Source organism: Heterodontus francisci, chromosome 5 (genome assembly GCF_036365525.1).
Source record: "Heterodontus francisci isolate sHetFra1 chromosome 5, sHetFra1.hap1, whole genome shotgun sequence".
NCBI lineage: Eukaryota > Metazoa > Chordata > Chondrichthyes > Heterodontiformes > Heterodontidae > Heterodontus > Heterodontus francisci.
In genome coordinates, this window is record NC_090375.1 from 55572742 (window position 1) to 55590998 (window position 18257).

General features: G+C 43.4%; 1 protein-coding gene across 5 annotated transcripts in view; it reads left to right on the forward strand.

Moving 5' to 3' along the window:
- LOC137369848 (ALS2 C-terminal-like protein) overlaps window positions 1-18257 on the forward strand; it is a 179869-nt gene that overhangs the window by 149260 nt on the left and 12352 nt on the right. For 4 of the 5 annotated variants that reach the window (XR_010975026.1, XM_068031458.1, XM_068031456.1 and 1 more), the window contains 3 exons: window positions 2272-2333; window positions 3372-3521; window positions 15974-16070. Coding sequence is in view for 3 of the 5 variants with exons in the window: in XM_068031458.1 (XP_067887559.1) it covers window positions 2272-2333; window positions 3372-3521; window positions 15974-16070 (309 nt within the window). In the remaining 2 variants the exon portion in view is untranslated. Of the gene's footprint in view, window positions 1-2271; window positions 2334-3371; window positions 3522-15973; window positions 16071-18257 lie in introns of those variants that run through there. The other variant, XR_010975027.1, reaches the window with a different exon arrangement.

The window sequence follows — 18257 nt, forward strand, 5'->3', positions numbered from 1 at the left end:
AGCCCTGCAAATTTTTTCTCTTCAGATAATTACCCAGTTCTCTTTTGAAGGCCTCCACCACACTCCCAGGCAGTGCATTCCAGATCCTAACCACTCATTGTGTAAAATAGTTTCTCCTCATGTTGCTGTTGCTTTTGTTGTCAATCACCTTAAGTCAGTGTTCTCTGGTTCTCGAGCCTTCAGTCAATGGGAACAGTTTCTCCCTAACAACTCTGTCCAGACCCCTCATGATTTTGAACACTGAGAGGGTTGAATGGAAGTTTTCTAACTGAAACAAGTTTGGGTCAGTCTCAATCTTTTTTCTGCTGACTGCAAATCAGCAGCACACAAATACCCACAATTCCCCTCATTCATAGAGACCACAAGGATGGCTGGTATGAGAAATGGAAATTCACACTTGTGGAGTACATTGCATTGCTGTGCGTGTTGGTTCAGTCATACTGGAGCTGATATTCAGATGCACTGCATATCCAGTTGACAAATAGACTGATTGCACTACACTCACACTACACTGAGACACCATCAAGCTAAAAGAAAAGGCTAATACAAATACAAGGAAAAGTGGAAATCCAGCAGATTTGCAGAGCTATAAAATGCAACAAAGGGACACAAAGAAAGAAACAAAATGGCAACAAGATAAAATGCGAAAAAAAAACTTGCAAAGGATTTTTAAGGCTAAGGGGCAGTGTGAGCTTATTAAAGACAAATGCTGGTGAGACTATAATGAATATTAAGCAATAGGTCGACTTGTTAGTTAAATTAATGTTTTGTATCAATTTTCAAAGTGGAGGAGGAGAGGACAAAATACAGCAATACAAATGAACTTTAAAATAAGTCAAGGGAAGGAATATATTTGAGTCAATAGAAGTGACAAATAGGTAATAGAGAAAATAATGGGATTGTAGATGAACAAATCACCAGAACTTGGTGGTCTCCATCAAGAAAGAAATAGGTGATGAAATTGCAGATGCATTGGTCATAATTTTCCAAAGCACTCTTGTGCAATTGTGTTTTTGAAGTGGAAAATTGCAAATGTCGCTCCATTATTTTAGAAGAGCGGGAGAGAGAAACTAGTTTAACATCAGTTGTGGGGATGTTACAAGAATTTATCAGAGTTGGAAGGACTGATCAGAGTCAGCATGAATTTGTGAATATTTGTCTCAATATTCTAGTTGAATTTTTGAGGTCACTAGCATGGCTGATAGGGGAATATCTATTGATGTCTAGAAGGGTTTGATCAAGTTTTGGAAGGTATCTAATAAGGTACTGCATAATTAGCAAAAATGAGAGCACATGCAATTGTGGGTACTGCTGTGATATGGGTTGGTAATTGGTTGGGATAAAGAGTCGTCCCCTGATTGACAGAAAGTGACAAATGGTGTTTCCCAGGGATCTGAATTGGGGCCGCAGCTCTTCATATATATTAATAACTCAGAGGTAAGAATAAAGAGTTGTATATTAAAGACTGCAGATAAGAGAATAAGTTAAGTGGAACAGTAAGTTGTGTAGATGGGAGGAGAAAGTTACAAAGAGACTAAATGAGTGGGGAAAAAACTGTGGCTGATGCAGTTCAATGTTGGGGAACTTTGAGGTCGTCCACTTTGAATTTGAGAGATGGAATAATTTCTTAATTGTGAACATAGGAGCTATGGAGGAGTAAAGGGATTTAAGGTGTCCACGTAAACAAATCCATAAAATCTAAGTACACGGGTGCAAAAAGTAATCCAAAAGGCTAATGGAATGTCATCCTTTATCTCAGGGGAACTAGAATACAGAAGGCAGGAAGTGATGCTTCAGTTGTACAGAGCCTTGGCCAGATCCCATCTGGAGCACTACATTGAGTTTTGGGCACCAAACATCAGGAAAGATATATTGGCCTTGGAAGGGGTACAGTGCATATTTACCTGAATAATACTAGGGCTTAAAGGCATAAACTTGCCTTTTTACTCCCTTGAGTTGAGAAGATTGATGGATGGTATAATTGAGGTATTTAAAATTAAGAAATTTAAAATTTTTGTAATTTAAAAAAAAAATCTGGGAGTGTTGACAACCCGATGGAGATGAGTGGATAGCCTACTGCATATATACAGTGGGCTGATGAAGCTGAGAGACAGTTATGGGGCCCTCCCTGATCCTTCAAATTGTCACATTCCAGCCAGAAGATTTTGTATGACAGCAGCTGGGATTGTAATGGAGAATAAGCATGATGGTGGATCTACAGTGCATGTTTGTACAACACTAAGTCTGGAAAATCTTGTGTTTTGTATACAGAGAAACTCCAGTGTGAAAGACGTCTGCTTCACCTCCGCCATCTTGTGTTTCCAAAAAATAAGGTGAGCATTGAGAAGGGAACTGTGGGTTTTATTGAACGGGTGTAAGATTTGATAAGATAGGGGTGTTTTATACCCACTTCGAAGGTGGGAGCAGACTTGGCAGCACAACAGCTTGTTATGGATCAACTTTATTGAGATAAAGGTAAGGACAAGTTTGCTAAGTTCTCAGATAAACCATAGTCACAAACTCAGGCAGTAATTAACAGTCTTACACAGATACTACCCATATTAGAGACTGGACGGCAGAGCGCACGACTCTTTCTCTTGCAGCTTTGGGTCCTCAAGCTTTTAGCTCTCTCATAGTTTCTCTTGTTGTTGTTATTGTACTCTATCATACAATAGCAAGGGCATGACTTCTTTTATCCTGGCAGCTTTCCAGTTGATCCTCCCCCTCCCAATTAGTGATTAGTCTTGTATTAAAGAACGCCTTTCTTAACCAACCAAGGATGTTGCTAATCTTTCAGATTTTGCGCAAGTAGTGCACAAAGGGGTCTTTGTGTTGACTACTTTATCGCAATGCTTTTACTTTTCGAGAATGCCTTATCTCACTACGAGACAAATATATGCAAAAGCTGTTTTCACTGTCTGCTCTCAAGGTCTCACCATTTTGCTGCAAGAAAGTATTTGAAAACTTGATGTAATCTCCCAGAATTCCTCTGCCTTGACATCTTGCCTATACAGTGCCCTATTCCCTAAGTTTTTCCACTTTATCATACTACAAAGAAGGGTTCTAATAAAGCTAAATGTTAGTTTATGATAATAGGTCATTTGTTAGTTTCACAGTACTGATGTACCATCTTCTTTAATAGTCAAAGCACAGACACCTGAAGGTCACCATCACTTTTAACACTCCATAGCACTAAACCCCTATAGTTGCTATTCCCTTAACATTTGGTATCTGAGAATTCAACGTAAACAAAGCTTCCGAACCTCATAATAAGAAATAGGAGCAGGAGTAGGCCAAAAGGCCACTCGAGCCTATAGTTGTGACAACGCTGTCAAAAATATAATTTAGCAAGTATAAAACTGTCTCTACAGTACTACAGCAGACCCTCAGGATAAGCTGGACACCATCGTGAAAACCTACCGTGAGATTGAGAGCACGGTGACGCAAGTGCTAGAGAGGGAGTACAGTCTGTCCATGGATGAATTGTTACCGTTGCTGGTTTACGTGGTTTCCAGGGCAAGGTAAGAGGCAGATGTTTCATAGCATTGTGGCTGAATGAGTCTTAACATCTCAGATGTGATGTGTTTTGAAAAGAAGGCACTGCTGTGGAATACCGTAGACTAGTGAACTTTTTTTTTACTAATTAGGGTGTTCCTCTTTAAGCATGTAGGATGAAGCATATGATCATTAACAATAGATGGGGAGACCTTTGTTTATTTACTGATGGGTTGACTGGCCTTCCCCATAAATCTCCAACTACTGATAAAATTATTCCTGGACTTTTTCCCCCATTATCTTATCCAAGGAGGAGGTGGAGCATAGTGGTATTGTCTTTGAACTAGTAACCCAGAGACCCAGGATATTGCTGTGGGGACATAGGTTTGAATCCCACCATGGCAGAAGATTGAATTTGAATTCAATTCATAAAATCTGGAATTAAAAGCCAGTCTAATCTAATGTTGGCCATGAAAGCACTGTCGATTGTCGTAAAAACCCATCTAGTTCACTGATGTCCTTACAGGAAGGAAATCTGCTGTCCTTACCTGGTCAGGCCTACATGTGATTCCACACCCATAGCAATGTGGTTGACTCTTAAATGCCCTCTGAAATGGCCTAGCAAGCCACTCAGTTGCATCAAACCGCTACAAAGTCAATAAAGAATGAAACTAGGCAGACCACCCAGCATCGACTTAGGCACCGGAAACGACAATGGCAAACCTAGCCCTGTTGACCCTGCAAAGTCCACCTTACTAACATCTAGGGGCTTGTGCCAAAGTTGGCAGAGCTGTCCCACAGACTAGTCAAGCAGCAGCCTGACATTGTCATACTCATGTAATCATACCTGTCATGCCAAGAATGAGGGACATTAATTTTGTCATGAACATTGATTTTAAACTATTGCTGGAGTGAGAAAATGACTTGTTAAACAGATCAGCTGTGGCTGGAAAAAGACATTTGCATATTAACAGACCGTGCTTGGAAGGACAAAGGACTATACCTTGACACGTTCAACCCACAATGGACTTGATCACCAGGCATTGTGTGTAAGAGGAGCATTCCAGAGACTGTGAAGGTGATACAATTCAGAACTGGTTAGACCAGCTGTTCACACAACTAACTGGCTGCTCCAGGGTCTTTTGAACTAGCCCCAGAGAGTTTGAACTCAGAAAGCCTGTTTGCTCCTGGACTGAAAAGATCTTTCCTGTCTGCTCCCATCTCTTTCTCACAAGCCTCTGAATCCACTGAAGACACATGAACCCCAAGAGAGAAAAGTCTTCTACAGCGAACAAGGTTTATGAAGAATTCTGGGCCCCAACGAAAAGCAAGATCTACCTACAAACAAGGACTCTACAGTGAGTTCGAAGAATCGTAACAACAACTCTTCAGATATTGCCTCAAACTTTTCCACTTTACTTTTCTCCTGTTGTTTTCTGTTTCTATTTGCACGTGTGTATTGCGTATGCATGCTAGCATGGGTGTGTCATGTATCCGTAGGTGTCAACCAAATTAGAGTTTAAGTTCAAGATTAATAAATATCAACTTTTCTTCTTTAAACCTGAGAAAACCTGTTTGCGCTGGTTTCTTTGCCTTATAATTGGAAGGCAGTGAACAAGGATTCACCTAGCGAGAGCTAAAAACAGTGTGTTTAACATTAAACCCCATTACGGTAAGACCAGGTGAAGGCTGAGAGGGACCCCGAGACACTTTTCTCACCCGGACCTAACAATACCTTACAGACATTGTCCCAAACACTGCCATCACCATCCCTGGGCATGTCCTGTACCACTGGCAGGACAGACCCAGCAGAGCTGGCGGCACCATGGTATACAGTTGAGAGGGAGTTGCCCTGGGAGTCCTCAACATCGATTCCAGACCCCATGACATTCCATGGCATCAGGTCAAACATGGGAAAGGAAACCTCCTCCCCCACCCACCCCCACCCCCCCAGCCCCCTGTACTGATGAGTCAGTACTCCTCCATGTTGAACACCACTTGAAGGAAGCACTGAGGGTGGCAAGGGTGCAGAATGTACTCTGGGTAGGGGACTTCAATGTCCATCACCAAGAGTGGCTCGGTAGCACAAATACTGACAGAGCTGACTGAGTCCTAAAGGGTCTGCGGCATGTGGTGAGGGAACCACCACCGATCTACCTGTCGCAGATGCATCTGTCCATGATGGTATTGGTAGAAATTATCACCGCACAGTCCTTGTGGAGATGAAGCCCCATCTTCACATTGAGGATACCCTCCATCGTGTTGTGTGGTACTGCCACCGTGCTTAATGGGATAGATTTCGAACAGATCTAGCAACTCAAAACTGGGCATCCATGAGGCACTGTGTGCCATCAGCAGAAGCAGAATTGTACTCAACCACAATCTGTAACTTCATGGCCCGGCATATTCCCCACTCTAACATTACCATCAAGCCGGGGAACCAACCCTGGTTCAATGAAGAGTGCAGGAGGGAATGCCAGGAGCAGCACCAGGCATACCTCAAAATGAGATGTCAACCTGGTGAAGCTACAACCCAGGACTACTTGCATTCCAAACAGCATAAGCAGCATGCGATAGACAGAGCTAAGCAATCCCACAACCAACGGATCAGATCTAGGTTCTGCAATCCTGTCAAATCTAGTCATGAATGGTGGTGGACAATTAAACAACTAACTGAAGGAGGTGGCTCCACAAATATTCCCAACCTGAATGATGGGGGAGCCCAGCACATCAGTGTGAAAGATAAAGCTGAAGCATTTGCAACAATCTTCAGTCAGAAGTGCTGAGTTGATGATCTATCTCTGCCTCCTCCTGAAGTCCCCAGCATCACAGATGCCAGACTTCAGCCAATTCTATTCACTCCGCATGATATCAAGAAACGACTGAAGGCACTGGAAACTGCAAAGGCTCTGGGCCCTGACAATATTCCGGCAATAGTACTGAAGACCTGTGTTCCAGAACTAGCCACACCCCTAGCCAAGCTGTTCCAGTACAGCTACAACACTGGCATCTACCCACAATGTGGAAAATTGCCCTGGTATGTCCTGTACACAAAAAGCTAAAAAGCAGGACAAATCCAACCCAAATCCAATTACCGCTCCATCAGTCTACTCTCGATCATCAGTAAAGTGATGGACGGTGTCGTCGACAGTGCTATCAAGCGGCACTTGCTTAACGATAACCTGCTCAGTTTGGGTTCTGCCAGGGCCACTCAGCTCCTGACCTTGTTACAACCTTGTTTCAAACATGGATAAAAGAGATGAACTCAAGATGTGAGGTGAGAGTGACTGCCCTTGACATCAAGGCAGCATTTGACCGAGTATGGTATCAAGGAACCCTAGCAAAACTGCAGTCAATGGGAATCAGGAGGAAAACCCGCCACTGGTTGGAGTCATACCTAGCACAAAGGAAGATGGTTGTGATTGTTGGAGGTCAATCATCTCAGTCCCAGGACATCATTGCAGGAGTTCCTCATGGTAGTGTCCTAGGCTCAACCATCTTCAGCTGCTTCATCAATGACCTCCCTTCCATCATAAGGTCAGAAGTGGGGATGTTCGCTGATGATTGCACAATGTTCAACACCATTTGCGACTCCTCAGATACTGAAGCAATCCATGCAGAAATGCAGCAAGACCTGGACAATATCCAGGCTTGGGCTGATATCTGGCAAGTGACATTTGCAAGTGCCAGGCAATGACTATTTCAAATGTTACGAACAGGCAGTTAATTTTTTTCCACGAGGGGTAAAGGTGTCACAAATGGAATGCGATCTCCCTTGTAAATTATGTTGTGCATTTGAGTAGTAATATCAACTGCCATTTTATACAGCATGTTTTAAGTTTGTACTTCTGTGTTCTGATTGTCAAAATGGAGGAGAGAGGTCAGGTGGGACAGCCACTTGAAATGAGTCCAGCTTTAGGACCCAGGAGATCCCTATCCAAATTGTGTGGACTTGAAACTGTAACCGTTTGTGCGTACAGCCTGTCCTCCATTATACAGCTGCCGTGTGCTGGAGACACATCTCCCTACAAGAAGCCACAGCCTATTTTGAAACTGCATAGACTTCTGTCTAAGGCCTTTTTCAACAAGAAAAAAAATTAAAGAGAAGCCACACTTTGACAAATCCAGCAAGTTTTTACATGGTTTTCATTGAAAAGAAGTAAAGACGTAAAGGGATTTTCATTCGTTCGCTCATTCATACTTAAATGTTTGCTGAAGTCTGGGGGAGCTAATACGGGCTCATTCACAAAGATGGCTTTCAATTTTATTTAAACGCCTTCTGGCACGCATCCTGTCAATACCACCTTTGCTTTTTGTGTCAGTGCCTCTGTTAGTGGGATGGTTAGGGTGCTAAAGTTTGGGACCAGCTTTTGGTTCTCAATATGGCACCGTTATGGATTCTCCAAGCTGCCACACATTAGTGCCTAATACAGTGGAATGATTTCTGGAAGGCAAGATGTCAGCAGACCTTCTTGGTTTCAACATTTCTTCCTGATTAGTGTCAGGTACAGGTACAGTGACAGAACTAGCAGGAAAAGAGCAAAACCCATTGTTCCCTTGGTTCAATGTCTTCAATTTCTGTTGTGGTTGCTTGACACTATTCCGTTGAAATTCAGGTAGGTCTGTGCTCTTTCTGTGGCTGTATGTACAAGCAGATTCACCAAGCCGGATGAGCTCACTGATGGATTCAGATCCACCTCCATTCCAGATCGGAACAGAAGATGAGCAAGCTTTTGGTGAATGTGCTCCAGGTACTTTCCCTTTGTACGAGTCCCCTAAGTCCTGATATGGCTTCACTGGACAGCAAGTCAGGGTACCTGGGGAAACACTTGATAATGTCACCTTTGTAGGAGTGTTTTCACATGTCTCTGGTAAATTATGGACAATGGATGATGGTTCCACTGTCAGATTGACCATTAATGTTGTATTTTCTGTATGAGCACCAGTCTGATAACTGATCAGATGCGCACCTTGGACTGTAGACCCCCAATGCTCTGCAGGGTGGTAAGAAGTCTGCAGGGGAATAGCAGGCCATACGGGTCCATTTGGCTTCGGCTCCAGAACAACATGGAAGCTCCAACTACGGCCAGCTCAACTATATCCTTATCCAGCATGTACTGTATTCCTGTCTAACCTCAGCTAGCTTGTCAGGGCTCAGCTAGCAGGGTACCACCTGATTGGCAGTGTGTCTCCCACCTCCATGCCGTGACCTGCTAGGGTGGTATGGCTGGCTAATCTTTACAGGTCTCTTTAAATTTTTTTAGCAGGGTGAACACGTCCTCCTGCTGCTTTTGTGCTAGGTGTGTCAGCTGGGTGGTTAAGTCTCTTAAGACTTTGGCGTTTACCAGTTTGATAGTCAGGGGTTTAACCGGGGTCTCCTCCCCCATGACTGACTCCTCCTGGATGTCCTCAGGTATTTCCACGCTGTGGCAAATACTCACCGGTTGACTGGGCTTGGTTTTGGGTAGTGGCCCCACACAGTCTATCAAAACTTGGTCAAAGGGGTTGCCAAATGCCGGAATGGATTTGAGGGGGGGGGGATGTTTAATTGTGACCTCGGGTTTGCCTGCAACCTGGCAAGCATGGCAGGTTTTTCAATATTTGGCCACTTCGGACTGGAGGCGAGGCCAGAAAAAGTGTTTACTTACTCGGGCTAAAGTTTTCTGAGTACCCACGTGTCCAGCCATCAGATTAGCATGGGCTATCCTTCAAATCTCTCGCCGGTATTTTGGGGGCACTACAATCTGGTGGAGCACTGTCCACTCCACCTCTGCAGGTCTCCCAGGAGGTCTCCACATTCACATTACAACCCCATCTCGCAAGTCGTAACACTCGGGGATCGTGGTGGCCTCTGCCTCAGAACATACAGTCTGTGCTATGTGCTTTATTTCAGGATCTGCCTGCTGGGCGTCAATTAGGGAGGCTCGGCTGTGCACTTCCTCCCCATCAGATAGGTCCTTAAAGAAAGTTTTAGCTAACCAGACCTCTGGCTCATCCAGCTGGGGCACTGGTTCCCTTTCAACTAACCTGGCCTGCCTGCTTAGGACCGAGTCACTACACAATTGGGGAAGATCCCTGGTACTTCCTACTGTGGTTGTTCGTTTTTTTTATTCATTCATGGGATGTGGGCATCGACGGCCAGGCCAGCATTTATTGACCACTCCTAATTGCAGTTGAGAAGGTGGTGGTGAGCTGCCTTCTCAAACTGCTGCAGTCCATGGAAGGTGGGTACACCCACAGTGCTGTTAGAAAGGGAGTTCCAGGATTTTGACCCGGTGACAGTGGAGGAACGGCGATATAGTTTCAAGTCAGGATGGTATGTGACTTGGAGGGGAACTTGCAGGTGGTGGTGTTCCCATGCATTTGCTGTCCTTGTCCTTCTAGTTGGTAGAGGTCACAGGTTTGGAAGCTGCTGTCTAAGGAGCCTTGGTGCGTTGCTGCAGCGCACCTTGTAGATGGTACACACTGCTGCCACTGTGCGTCGGTGGTGGAGGGAGTGAATGTTTGTGGATGGGGTGCCAATCAAGCAGGCTGCTTTGTCCTGGATGGTGTTGAGCTTCTTGAGTGTTGTTGGAGATGCACCCATGCAGGCAAGTGGAGAGTATTCCATCACACTCCTGACTTGTGCCTTGTAGATGGTGGACAGGCTTTGGGGAGTCAGGAGGTGAGTTACTCGCTGCAGGATTCCTAGCCTCAGACCTGCTCTTGTAGCCACAGTATTACATCCAAAGATGAGGCATATAACATTACCAGAAAAAGCAGCAAGTCTGAGGATTGGGAGCAGTTTAGAATTCAGCAAAGGAGGACAAAGAGGTTGATTAAGCAGGGGAAAGTAGAGTATGAGAGTAAACTTGCGGGGAACATAAAACTGACTGGAAAAGCTTCTATAAATATGTGAACAGCAAAAGATTAGTGAAGACAAATGCAGGTCCTTTACAGTCAGAAACTGGGGAAATTATAAAGGGGAACAAAGAAATGGCAGAACAATTCAACACATACTTTGGTTCTGACTTCACAAAGGAGGACACAAATAACCTCCCAGAAATGTTAGGGGACCAAGGGTCCCATGAGAGGGAGGAACTGAAGGAAATCTGTATTAGTAAAAAAAAATAGTACTCGGGGAAAGTAATGGGGTTAAAGGCTGACAAATCCCCAGGACCTGATAATCTACATCCCAGAGTACTAAAGGAAGTGGCCCTGGAAATAGTGGATGCATTGGTGGTCATCCTCCAAAATTCTATAGACTCTGGAGCAGTTCCTACACATTGGAGGGTGGCAAATGTAACCCCACTATTTAAAAAAGGAGGGAGAGAAAAAACAGGGAATTGCAGACCAGTTAGCCTTACATTAGTAGTGGGGAAAATGCTAGAGTCTATTACAAAGGATGTGATTGCAGAACACCTGGAAAGCATAAACAGGATTGGACAAAGTCAGCATGGGTGTAAACCTATGCTGGTTTACAAATCATCAAGGCAAATCATGCTTAACAAATCTACTGGACTTTTTTGAGGATGTAACTAGTAAAATAAATAAGGGAGAACCAGTGGCTGTGGTGTATTTGGATTTTCAGAAGGCTTTTGGTAAGGTCTCACATAAGAGGTTAGTGTGCAAAATTAAAGCACTTGGGATTGGGGGTAAGGTACTGGCATGGATTGAGAATTGATTGACAGACAGGAAACAGAGAGTAGGATTAACCCCGGCTTTTTCTGGGTGGCAGGCAGTGACTAGTGGGGTACCGCAGGGATCATGCTTGGGCCCCAGCTATTCAAAATATATATTAATGACTTGGGTGAGGGAAATAAATGTAACATTTCCAAGTTTGCAGATGGCACAATGCTCGGGGGGAATGTGAGCTGTGAGGAGGATGCAAAGAGGCTCCAATGTGATTTGGGCAAGTTGAGTGAGTGGGCAAATGCATGGCAGATGCAGTATAATGTGGATAAATGTGAGGTTATCCACTTTGGTTGTAAAAACAGAAAAGCAGATTATTATCTGAATAGTGATAGATTGGGAATGGGGGAGGTGCAACAAGACCTGGGTGTCCCTGTACACTAGTTGCTGAAAGCAAACATTCAAGTGTAGCAAGCAGTTAGGAAGGCGAATGGTATGTTGGCCTTCATTACACGAGGATTTGAGTACAGGAGCAAGGATGTCTTGCTGCAGTTATACAGGGCCTTGGTGAGACCACATCTGGAGTATTGTGTGCAGTTTTGGTCTCCTTATTGGAGGAACGATGTTCTTGCCATGGAGGGAGTGCAAAGATTTACTAGGCTGAATTCTGGGATGGCAGGATTGATGTATGAGGAGAGATTGGGTCGACTAGGCCTATATTCACTACAGTTTAGAAGAATGAGAGGGGATCTCATAGAAACCTATAACATTCTAACAAGACTAGACAGGCTAGATGCAAGGAGGGTGTTCCCGATGGCTGGGGAGTCCAGAACCAGGGGTCACAGTCTCAGGTTACAGGATATGCCATTTAGAACCGAGATGAGAAATTTCTTCACTCAGAGGGTGGTGAACCTGTGGAATTCTCTACCGTAGAAGGCAGTGGAAGCCAAGTCATTAAATATATTCAAGAAGGAGATAGATATATTTCTTAATGCCAAAAGGATCAAGGGATATGGGGAGAAAGCGGGAACAGGATACTGATCTTTTTTGAATGGCGGAGCATGCCCGAAGGGTCAAATGGCCTACTCCTGCTCCTATTTTTCTATGTGTTTATGGAAAGGTTAAAGGCATTAAAAAAAAGCAAGGACATTCATTAAATAGAAACTTAACTACTCGCTAATATGGATTTCAGTTAAAACTGGTGTCCATGAATATCAAAAAAAGTGTCCAAAAGTTGGACATCACTGATTAGAAATGCCAAATAGGAGAGGAGTTGTTGGAGTTATCTCTTCCCCTGCAAATTTCTTTTTCTGTGCACTCTCAGAGGTAATAATGGAGACTGTTAAATTATTGAAGTCATCTTATTTTAGATAAAGAGGAAACTGATAGAAATCACATCTTTTCTTTTAGTTTTTTATTAGTTTAGAGATACAGCACTGAAACAGGCCCTTCGGCCCACCGAGTCTGTGCCGACCATCAACCACCCATTTATACTAATCCTACATTAATTCCATATTCCTACCACATCCCCACCTGTCCTATATTTTCCCTACCACCTACCTATACTAGGGGCAATTTATAATGGCCAATTTACCTATCAACCTGCAAGTCTTTGGCATGTGGGAGGAAACCGGAGCACCCGGAGGAAACCCACGCAGACACAGGGAGAACTTGCAAACTCCACACAGGCAGTACCCGGAATTGAACCCGGGTCACTGGAGCTGTGAGGCTGCAGTGCTAACGACTGCGCCACTGTGCCGCCCTTTCTCTTGTTACTTGCAGCTTGTCTTGTTGATTTTACATGCTATATTTGTCAAAGTGTGGCTTCTCTTTATTTTTTTTTCTTGTTGAAAAGGCCTTCAAGACAGCTTCACTGTTGCTGCAGCTTCAAGGCAGGCTGTGGCTTCTTGCAGGGAGATGTGTCTCTAGCACACGGCAGCTGTATAATGGAGGACAGGCTGTACTCACAAACTGTTACAGTTTAGAGTCCACACAATTTGGATAGGGATCTCCTGGGTCCGAAAGGTAAACTCTTTTCAAGTGGCTGTCCCACCTGACCTTGCTCCTTCATTTTGACAATCAGAACACAGAAGTACAAACTTAAAACATGCTGTATAAAATGGCGGTCGACATTAATACTCAAATGCACAACATAATTTACAAAGGGGTTTGCATCCATTCGTGACACAAATAAGAGAGAACCTAATCATCTCCTCTTGACATTCAATGGCATTAGGATCGCTGAATCCCCCACTATCAATATCCTGGGGGTTACTATTGATCAGAAACTGAAATAGAGTAGCCACATAAATACCATGGCTACAAGAGCAGGTCAGAGGCCTACTTCACCTCCAGACTCCCCAAAGTCTGTCCAACATCTACAAGGCACAAGTCAAGAGTGTGATGGAATACTCTCCACTTGCCTGGATGGGTGCAGCTCCGACAACACTCAAGATGCTCGACTCTATCCAGGACAAAGCAGCCCGCTTGATTGACACCCCATTCACAAACATTCACTCCCTCCACCACCGACGCACAGTGGCAGCAGTGTGTACCATCTACAAGATGCACTGCAGCAATGTACCAAGGCTCCTTCGACAGCACCTTCCAAACCCGCGATCTCTACCACCAAGAAGGACAAGCGGAGCAGATGCATGGGAACACTACCACCTGCAGGTTCCCCTCCAAGTCACACACCATCCTGACTTGGAACTATATCGCCGTTCCTTCACTGTTGCTGGGTTAAAATCCTGGAACTCCCTTCCTAACAACACTGTGGGTGTACCTACCCCACATGGATTGCAGCGGTTCAAGAAGGCAGTTTACCACCAGCTGCTCAAGGGCAATTGGGGATGGGCAGTAAATGCTGGCCGAGCCAGTGATGCACACACCCCGTGAACGAGTAAAAAAAAAAGGCTGATGAGTCTTATCGGTTTGCAGGTTGTCTTTTATGTCACGGTCCTGTAGGTTTTTTTTTCTGGGAATATGCGCTGTACCTTTAAGGCTTGCAAAGGATCAGTACAGCTTTAAGAACCAGCAGGCCTCCGGAGATACCGAGAAGGTGCATTTTCGTTGCCTTGGATACAGCCATTCGGAGACTGCTATTCAAAGGGTGCATTCTCGTTACCATGGATACAGCCACTTGGATTGAGCATCGTGCGATATATTTGTTACAATTCAATTTTGAACTAGCTTTTTAGTTGAAGACAGTCTGTTCTAACAGAGAATACAGACAGACAGTTGGTGTTAACACCTGAATATAGAGCTCTCTGCCATTTAAACTGAAGGAAAAGAATTTTGTCTGTTTAATTATTATTATCTCTCAAAATTCTAAAAAACGTCAAGCCAAAACAGAGATCTCTGGTAATTTAAACTGAAGGAAGGGAAGTTAGACAGGGACAATCTTTTATCCCTTAAAAATTCTAAAGCCAAATTGATTCATTTAAAAAGTGTTTGCATGTCGTTAATTGAATTCACTGAAGGAAGGAATCATCACTTACTGCTGGAATTAGACTACACACTGTTCTACTGTGGAAGAACATTTTTTTTCCCATTGGACGGCTGTGAGGACTTCAAGTAACATTGGGCTGTAAATTTGCAAGGACTCTAATTTTTTCTATTGTAAGTGTTGTTTATATCTTCATAATATCTTATATCTTTCATTTTTAAAATTGAACAGTTAATTTACTGATTTAAAAAGACACCTGGTTTGGTTAACCTCATTCGGGGGTTAATAGATGGTACAATTTGGCTGGGTCTTTCTTTAATTTGGAAAGTTTAAAATGCTATGTTTGGTGATCTGTGGAGGGACGGGATTGAATTAACAGTGCATTTCTCCCACCACAATCAGAATCGTATATTTTGATTGGGGGCTTTGACTGGAGCAGTCGGTCGTAACATTTACCTGTTTGAACCTGTGTACCTTGTCCTATTTCCACACATTAATTAGACAAAAAGTTCCAGAATAACTTTTCTATACCGTTTACTGTGTGCAGTTTTGGTCTCCATATCTAAGGATGTACTTGCTTTTGAGGCAGTACAGCGAATGTTCACTAGATTGGTTCCTGGGATGAGAAGGTTGCCCTGTGATGAGAGGCTGAGTAAATTGGGCCCAGACTCTGGAGTTTATAAGAATGAGAAGTGATCTCAACGAAACATATGTGATTTTGAACTGGCTTGAAGGTATATCACCTGGCTTGGGAATCTAGACATGGGAGCACAGTCTCAGGATAAAGGGTCAATCATTTAGGACTGAGACTAGAAATATCTTCACTCAAAGAGTTTTGCACCTTTGTAATTCTGTACCTCAAGGGTATTGTGGATGCTCCAATATTGAGCATATTTAAGGCTGAGATAGACAGATTTATGTTCTCTCAGGGAATCAAGGGAAATGGGGAGGAGGCAGGAAAGTGGAGTTGAGGTAGAAGACCTGCCGTGATCATATTGAATGGCAGAGCAGGCTCAAAGGGCCATATGTCTACTCAGCTCCTAGACCACCTCCAATACCCTGGAAGTAGTTGTTGGCATTGCATAGAGGGAGCTTTACTCTGTATCTAATCCCTGTTGTACCTGTTCTAGGAATGTTTGATGGAGTAGTGTCGAGGGAACTTTACTATGTATCTAACCCTTGAAGAAGATGGCCTGGGAGTGTTTGATGGGACACTGTAGAGGGAACCGTACCATGTCTAGGAATGCACCCAGGAATGCTTAACCAGTGTCTCATTCATGCTTCAACTAATCTGGGATTGTTCAAGCAAGCAGAATAAATGGTGTTTTATTTAAATACTTTTGCATGCATTGCAAGCACCCAAAACTAAAATAAAACAAAAATGATGCAGATTTGACTTTCATTTTCTCTTCACTATAGAATTCTGCACCTGGGCGCAGAACTCCACTTAATACGAGACATGATGGATCCTTCCACTGAGGGTGGGATGAACGACTTCTTGCTTACTGCTCTTGATGTGAGTTAGTATCGAAGGCACAGTCTCTATTAGCAGCAATCATTTCTGGTGGTATGAAGCTAGATGGAATTAGTAGGTCTTTCGATCTGAAGTTGAAAAGAGCCCCATGTGAAATGAGAGATAACCTACTCTTAATGTACCATTTAAGCTTTTAATCACGTCATGATAGTTTGAGAATTTGAATTCAGTATTGTTAAGTTGGTATCGACCATGAAGCTGTCAAATGGTTATAAAAATGCAATTGATTTATTCACCAATGCTGTTCAGGGAAGTAAACCATCCTTGCCCTGCTGGCCTATATGCAACTCCAGCAATATAGTTGACACTTAACTTCTGGGCCAAATGACCACCTTTCGTTTCATAGATTTTCTGTTTATCTCAAAATTGACCTAACAAGACACTCAGTAACAACTAGGGATGGGCAATAAATTCTGTCTTTGCCAGTTGAATAAATTAAAAAAAAAAAATTCCACGTGTTCAAAAAGCAAAACAAAATGTTGAGATGGGACTGGGGATTGAGGAAGAAAGATTTGCATTTATATATTGCCTTATGTGTCTCAAACATTCAAAGTGCTCCATATTACTTTAAAATGCAGTTACTGTTATGTATGCAAATATGGCAGCCATTTTACACACACCAGGTCCCACAGGCATCAATGAAATGAATAACCAGTTAATCTGTGTTTGGTTGAGTGATGAAATTTTTCCCGGAGAAATTTCTGCTCCTCTTTAAAGAGTACCATGAGATCTTTAATGTCTATCTGAACAGGTGGACAGAATCCCTGTTTAATATGCAAACAATATAATTCCTGACAATGCAGCACTCCCTCTGTACAGCACCTGTTTTTGCTTGAGGGAGAAGTGTGAGCCAAGTGCTTTTTTTTCCAAGTCAGGCCATCGAATCCACCTTGAATAGGCTTAACATATCCTCTGACAGTGCAGCACTCCCTCAGTACTGCATTGGGATGTTAGTCTACATTGTGTGTTGAGTTCAGGAGTGGGATTTGGATCCATGACTTTCCTCCTGAGAGGCAAAAGTGAGCCACCTTAATATCAGAATGTGATGTAGGTACACTCATTGAGGACTGTAGAAACAAAACTAATATCCAATTTCTTGCCTCAAGATTGTGTGCGCAAGTCTTGCTGCGAGTGGATAATGTAGACTGACAGTCCAATTTGATACAGAGAGTGCACAGTGTTGTCAGAGGAGCTATCCTCTGGAACAGACATTAAACTGATGTCCCAAATCCCTGTTTGTATGATTTGGAAGGAACAACATCATTAAAAAACAATGAATTTGCTGTTCCTCTGGCCATAATCATCAACAAACACCACCAATAGTAACTAATTAACTGATCATTCATCTCATTCATTTTTATGGGTGCTTGCTATGCTCAAAATAACCACCACACGTATTTGTCTGCAAATAAAGTCACTACATTTCAAAGTAATTAATTGTATGTGAATAAGAAGAAAACAAACTTCCATTTATATAAAGCTTTTCACTACCTCAGGATGTTCGAAAGTATGTTTTCAAAGTGTAATCACTGTTGTAATGTAGAAAAAATAGCAGCAGTTCGTGCTCAGCAAGGTCAAATAAACAGCAATGAGATAAATGGCCAGATCAACTGTTTTGGGTGTTGGTTGAGCGGCAAGTGTTGCCAGGACATGGGGGAGAACTCCAGTGCTCTTCGAACAGTGCCATGGGATCGTTTACATCAACCTGAGGGGGTAGATGGTACCTCAGTTTAACAGCATCTCTGACAGTGCCTTACTCAGGTGTTGTGTGGCACTATCACCGTGCTAAATGGGATAGATTTCGAACAGATCTAGCAATGCAAAACTGGGCATCCATGAGGTGCTGTGGGCCATCAGCAGAAGCAGAATTGTACTCAACCACAATCTGTAACCTCATGGCCCGGCATATCTCCCACTCTACCATTACCATCAAGCCAGGAGACTAACCCTGGTTCAATGAAGAGTACAATGAAGGAGCAGCACCAAGCATACCTCAAAATGAGGTGTCAACCTGGTGAAGGTACAACCCAGGACTATTTGCATGCCAAACTGCTTACGCAGCATGCAATAGACAGAGCTAAGCGATCCCATTACCAAGGGATCACATCTAAGCTCTGCAATCCTGCCACATCAAGTCGTGAATGGTGGTGGACAATTAAACAACTAACT